This window comes from Magnolia sinica, chromosome 9, assembly GCF_029962835.1.
Source record: "Magnolia sinica isolate HGM2019 chromosome 9, MsV1, whole genome shotgun sequence".
Classification (NCBI taxonomy): Eukaryota; Viridiplantae; Streptophyta; class Magnoliopsida; order Magnoliales; family Magnoliaceae; genus Magnolia; species Magnolia sinica.
This window is the reverse complement of record NC_080581.1, coordinates 75,603,286-75,609,552: the sequence shown is the minus strand read 5'-3', so window position 1 is coordinate 75,609,552 and position 6,267 is coordinate 75,603,286. Positions and strand designations below refer to the sequence as shown.

The 6,267-nt window shown below is 42.3% G+C and overlaps 1 protein-coding gene across 1 annotated transcript; it reads right to left on the bottom strand.

Annotated features, from left to right (window-relative positions):
* Positions 1-2,273: 2,273 nt before the first annotated feature.
* LOC131255707 (receptor-like protein 7) lies at positions 2,274-5,675 on the bottom strand. Its single transcript, XM_058256506.1, has one exon. It carries the CDS (start codon positions 5,671-5,673, stop codon positions 2,569-2,571), a length of 3,105 nt encoding a protein of 1,034 aa, XP_058112489.1. The 5' UTR covers positions 5,674-5,675; the 3' UTR covers positions 2,274-2,568.
* Positions 5,676-6,267: the final 592 nt, after the last annotated feature.

The following is a 6,267-nucleotide window of genomic DNA, read 5'->3' as shown; positions in this document are numbered from 1 at the left end:
CTTATAATATAAATGGCCAAGATCATTTGCACAAAAATAACATTCAAATAACAATTTAATCCATTATTTTTAGGACCCAACATTTCCAAACTAAGGATGGATTGGATCATCTGATCAGCATAGTTGTCGCATGATAGCCTATAAAATGTGTTCTGAACTCAACAAACCATTCAGATTGGACGATCTGACTATCCAAGTGAACTGATGCAACTAGGTGCACTATAAGTTAAGGGGTGGCAATGAGCCAGGTTTGGGCCAAGTCAGGCTACGGTAGGCCCAACATTTAAGACACAAGGCCTGAGCGCTGCATAAGCCCAACAGGCCCAAGCCTGCATACAAATATATATATATATATATATATATATATATATATAGATATATATATAGATATATATATATATATATATATATATATGTAAAGAAAGAAGAACTTCCCATGAGGTCGAGCTGTGTGGGCCCCACCATGATGCGTGTTGAACATCTTCCCCATCAATCAGATGCACCATTTCATTGTGGGCCTAGGTATTAAAAATCAAGTTAATCCGTGACCTTTGTGGGCTACACCATATACAAAAGTTGAGAGGGGTTACCCTCCGTTAAAACATTCATAATCATTTGTTTGGCCCACCAAGATGTGGTTCACAAATCCAGTCCATCCATTATGCACGTCCCACTTGGACGAGGGGTCAGACCAAGTTTCAGATGCATTAGTAGGCCCCACCAAGTGCTTTTATATGTTTTAGGGATATCTTCACATGATTTTAGATGGTATGGCCCACCTGAGTTCTATATACGGCTGATTTTTGGTGCATCCCATAATTTAAAGGGGACCATCAAATGCACGGTGTTGATGTTCGACACCCATCATGGTGAGGCCCACACAACTTGACCTCATGGGAAGTTTTCAAGAGCTCGACTTATAGAACCTTTTCTATATATATATATAAAAGACATAATTGATTGAGCTGACCTAGGCCAGGCCATCATAAGGCCCTTCTTAATGATCTTACCATGTAAATGATGGTTTAAACATGAGAGCTTGCTTCTCCCACAACATGAAAATGGCAAGATAACTAGAGCCAAACAACAACAATAAAATGCAGCGCATCTTTGCCGTCCCATCTCCCTTTTACGGTGCTCGGTACGTTGGAACCCAAACCAGACCAAGACCCCCTTTTTGTTGATTTGTCAGAACATCATTTCAATCAGTTGTTGAATGATTCCACCCAAAAAAACATCAACAGACACAGGACGCGGATTAGCTACTGAACCCAGCGGTAGCGAACTCGCTACTGAAGTTACGTCACCACGTTCTCTTGGCCCATCATGGTGTATGTGTTTTATCCGCCCCTCCATTTATTTGGAGATATTATTTTAGGTAAGGATCTAAACAATAAGGCAGATCCAAAGCTCCAGTGGACCCTAGCACAGAAAACAGTGGGAACAGTGACGCCCACTGTTGAAACTTTCGTAGGGCCCACCGTGGTGTTTATTTGAGATCCAACCTTTTTGTAAGTTAAAAAAGACATGAAAAAAAAAAAAAAAAAAACAACATCAATATCAGCTTGAGCCAAAACTTCTGTGGCGCCCAGAAGTTTTTAAGGGTAGTTGTTAAATTCCCACTATTTTCTATGGTGGGGTTCATTAAGCTTTGGATGTGCCTCGTTCTTTATCTAATACTCTAAAATGATCTTTCCAAACGAATGGACGGTGTGAATACAATACACATAGTAAATACACATAGTAGGGGGGCCCACAAAATGGGGTGACGTCACTTCAGTAGCCGGTCTTGCTGTTAGCCGGTCTTGCTGTTGTCAGGTTCAGTAGCTAATCCGCGTCCCCAGACAGAAGCATTAGAATGTATAACAGATAAATGACTTCCATCGGTTAGGCCACTGTTTTATCTTTTTTCTTCTTTTTTCTTTTTCCTTTTTTTCTTTTTTTTATTCTCTGTTTTTTTCCCCTGTCCAAGAGGTGAGAATACATCACCTGTAATTTTATTGATTTAGAAAACAACGGTATAATCTTAGATAAGAGCCACCAATATGCCTCACAACAACAGCAACAACAACAACAACAACAAAATCCAAACGAAGACAACGCTGGAACAAACAAACCCAACCACCACAATCCAATCATACCTGAACATGGCCAACAAGTCATGAGTCGTGAAGAGCCCTGAAAGCAACCTACTTGTGATGAACCTTCAGCTATCTTAGCATACAACCTAACCAAGAGCTGCATCCATGAGCCACCTTCACAAAACAGACCAGACGCTGCAGTCTAAAGATAACACTTACAAAACCACATCCATTCGGCTGCCTAATCAAGCCCCGATAACTCGTCAGACAACAACCAATCATCCCAAACAAACCAAAACTACAAACCACGACAAAGCAACTACAGGGAGAAACCCCAGCCAAAAAAAAAAAACAGAGACCAATCCCAGGACCGCATTATCCAAAGTCAGCAGCCCCTTCACCTCCCGAGGAAGCACACTTCTCGACCTGTAAGCCATGTTTTCCACACCATTCATTACTCCATACCCGACTCCAAATCTACTTACGGTCATCGCTTTAAAGAAAATATTGTGGAGGAAAAAATCAACAGAAACATCCTATCTATAAATTTATTGTATTCTTTCCTCCCCGTTGCCCATAATGTCAGGGTCCAGCAAAGAACTCCCATTCCTACTCCATATCCGACTCCAAATCCGATCCACATGAATTTCCAATCCAGTTCTGAAGGTGTTTCTTCAAAGGTCAGCATTACTGATGGTGTTGAAATGCATTTTCTTGATAGCGGAGGTCCACATAATCCCAAATTTCCTTCAAAGGATTTATTTGTGAATGTGGAAAACTGTTTAATTTGTGGTATGCTTCCCACGAGCTGGTTCTGTGAAAGATTCAACGTGGAGAGGAACGTTAACTTTGTCAGCTGCCAAGGAATCTCCCCTGAGATATTGTTCCGTGAGAGATCCAATGACTCGAGCTCCCTTAGGTTCTCAAGTGATGTGGGAATTTGTCCTGTGAAACCATTGCCTGATAAATTGAGCAGACGGAGCCACTTAAGAATCCCTATAGATTCTGGAATATCACCCTGAAAACAGTTGTTTGAAAGATCAATTGCCGTGAAGATGGTTAGGATCTTCGTCAGTTTCCTTTGATGTCCTTTCATCATTACTGTCACCGTGTCTTGATAGTATACTGCACTCCGTGATGAATTTAGGCGTCTACCAAGGAATTTAGATTGAGATTTGCCCTCTTCTATCATTGCGTTCCAGCTCTGAAACATATTTGATGGCAAACCACCTATAAAGCTATTAAAAGAGAGATCAATGATCTGCAACATTGGGAAGCTCTTATTTGATTGTGGAAGTGTGATTCGGCCATAAAATTTATTGGATTTCAAGACAAGAACACGCAACTGGGACAAAGCTTCCACCCATGAAGGGAAGGCGTCATTTATTTGATTGTTTCCAAGATTTAATACCTCCAACATTGTACAATTAGCCAAAGACCCTGGCACTTGGCCTTCTAATTGATTTTCGCTGAGATCAACGGTTTGCAGATTGCATCCCTTTTTGAATGTTTGAAGCAAGGTACCGCTAAATGCATTCCCTTGGAGATTTAGCACCTTAAGGCCATCACTGACTTCACCTAGACACTGTGGAATCCAACCACTGAACCTGTTTCTGGATAGATCGAGGGCTTCAAGGGATGTTGTGTTGCAAATTGACACAGGGATTTCACCACTAAAACTATTGTTTGAAAGAGAGAAGAAAGAAGTGGAGGGTGGTGGGATCGGAAGTGAGCCTTCTAGTTTGTTGAAGCTAAGGTCGAGAGCAATCCGGTCCCTAAATGAAACATGGAGAAATGGCGGTTCTATTCTCTGCAGAGCATTGCGAGAAAGATTGAAATAGTATAAAGTCCCATTCCCAATCTTCCATATCCAGTTGGGTATTCCGCCATTGATTATATTGTTGGAAAGGTCTAGGTATTCCATCTGCTCTTGATTTCGTAAGAAATTTGGAAATTTGCTAATGTTGCAAGAACGCAAGGATAGCGATCTGATTTGGGGGAAGGAGATAAAGTTGGAGTTACCACCCCCATCTTTGATTGACAGATAGTTATCAGAAAGATCAAGAGATGAGAGGTTCTTGAGGGGTTGAAATGATTCTAGCTCCACAACACCACTGAAATTGTTGAAAGAAAGGTAAATGGCTCTAAGCTTCATAAGTTTAAAGATAAAGCTTGGCACCATTCCGTGGAAGTTATTTTCATCCAAATAAATGACCTCCAACTGTGTAAAAGAGACATTATGGATAACGTCCAGCCTACCACCCAGCCCGTTACCACCGAGGTCCAGCTTCTGTAATGATGGGAGTGAAAGCAGAGATGACGGAATGGTCCCATTAAGCAAATTACGCCATAAGATGATCTCTTTGAGATTAAGAAGCTGGTTTCCATAGGAAGAAGGAATTGGGCCGCTGAAACTATTCAATGAAAGATCCAGGTGCTCTAGTTTGCTGAGGTTCACAAGGAAGGATGGTAAGGATCCAGACAGGCTGCAATTTTGGAGGCGCAATACTGTTAAAGAAGAGAAGTTCCCTATGAAGTTGGGCAGCACGGAAGAGAGATTGTTATGACTGAGGTCAAGTTCAGATAAGAAATGGAGCTGAGAAAGAGAAGAATAGATGGAGTCTGAAAGACCACAATAATATAAGATCAACTTGCGGAGACTCCCTGGGAAGCTGGGCACTGCAGAGGAGAGATTGGTATAGCTGAGGTCGAGTTCAGATAAGAAATGGTGCTGTGAAAGGGAAGCATAGATGGAACTTGAAAGGTCACAACCTCGTAAGATCAACTTGTGGAGACTCCCTGGGAAGCTGGGCACTGCAGAGGAGAGATTGTTAGAGCTGAGGTCGAGTTCAGATAAGAAATGGAACTGTGAAAGGGAAGAATAGAAGGAACTTGAAAGACCACAAGCTCGTAAGCTTAACTTGTGGAGACGAGGGAGTGACAAGAAGAAGGCTGGGCCCCACTCACTTCCCTGTGCTGAGATATTTACACGGAAGAGATACAGTTCACTCAGATTCGACATGTTCTGGACGAGTGTTCCAATGTTCGGGTTTTCGAGTTTCAAGGGTAGAATTCTAGAATCGTTGAAATAGTAAGTGTAAGAAAGATCAAGAGAAACCAAACTGGTCAAGCGGGAGATTTCCAGCGGGATTTGGCCATAGAAAGGCAACCGAGAGAGGTTGAGATGGGTCAAACTGGTGAGCTGGTCAAACCCAGATGGGATTGGAGAGGCAGCAAACTCATTGTAAGCAAGGTTGAGCCTCTGCAGGCTCCGAAGACGAAAGAGGCTTTCAGAATCAATCCGACCCGAGATATAGAGCTCACTGAGGTCGAGTGTGATGACGTGACCAGTTGCTCCATCACACGTGATGCCTTCCCACGAGCAGCAATCGGTGTTGTTTGAATTCCAGGAGGGGAGAGTGGTAAGGCTGTAAGAAGAGAAGTGAAAGCCATTCTTCAAGTGGAGTAAGGCAGAGAAGTGTTCTTGAATGCATTTTTGGGTAGTTGCAAAGACAGAAGATGGGAGAAGGAAGGAAAACAAGATAACGAAGAAGATGAGAAATGATGGGTTTTTTGAAGAGATGAGAGCCATTGGGATATGTAGGAAAAGAGAGTTTGAGGTCTATATTTATAGACAGACACAAGTGAAGAGCTTTCCACTCGGTTTCCAACCATACTAGTGCCACACGTGTGAAACATCGAACCACTCATGGGACTGTCGACACCTTGTAGACGGCGTGTCTCACGCGTTGGGCTGTTGAGACAATTCCGTAGAAAATGAATAATTGATGGAATATGCATGTGTGCCCATTTGAATATCAGATTCGGGTGGGCCTGATTTCTATGCTATCATGATTGTCTGATGAGTGGCTCTGATTAGCTTAACAAAGATAAGATTCACTCGTTCGGTGGCCACCACTTTGTCTATGCCTTCATCTCAAAAAACAGGCCCACGCGTTTACCAAAATGTGGACAGAGTAGGGCCCACTTTCGCTTTATTCATAACATAAATTGTAAGTTCGGCTTAGACATTTTAGATGAATGGGATGAACGTGTATCTTTCGTAGCCATCGTTGAGGCGAGGCGCTACTGAGTAACTCAGTACGGTGGTACTGAGGAAACTCTGTGGGGTCTACTATGATTTATGTATTTTATCCATTCCATCCATACATTTTACAAGATGATT

Excerpts from the sequence above, each read along its gene's own strand:
- LOC131255707 (XM_058256506.1), bottom strand. The coding sequence starts at position 5,673 with ATGGCTCTCATCTCTTCAAAAAACCCATCATTTCTCATCTTCTTCGTT.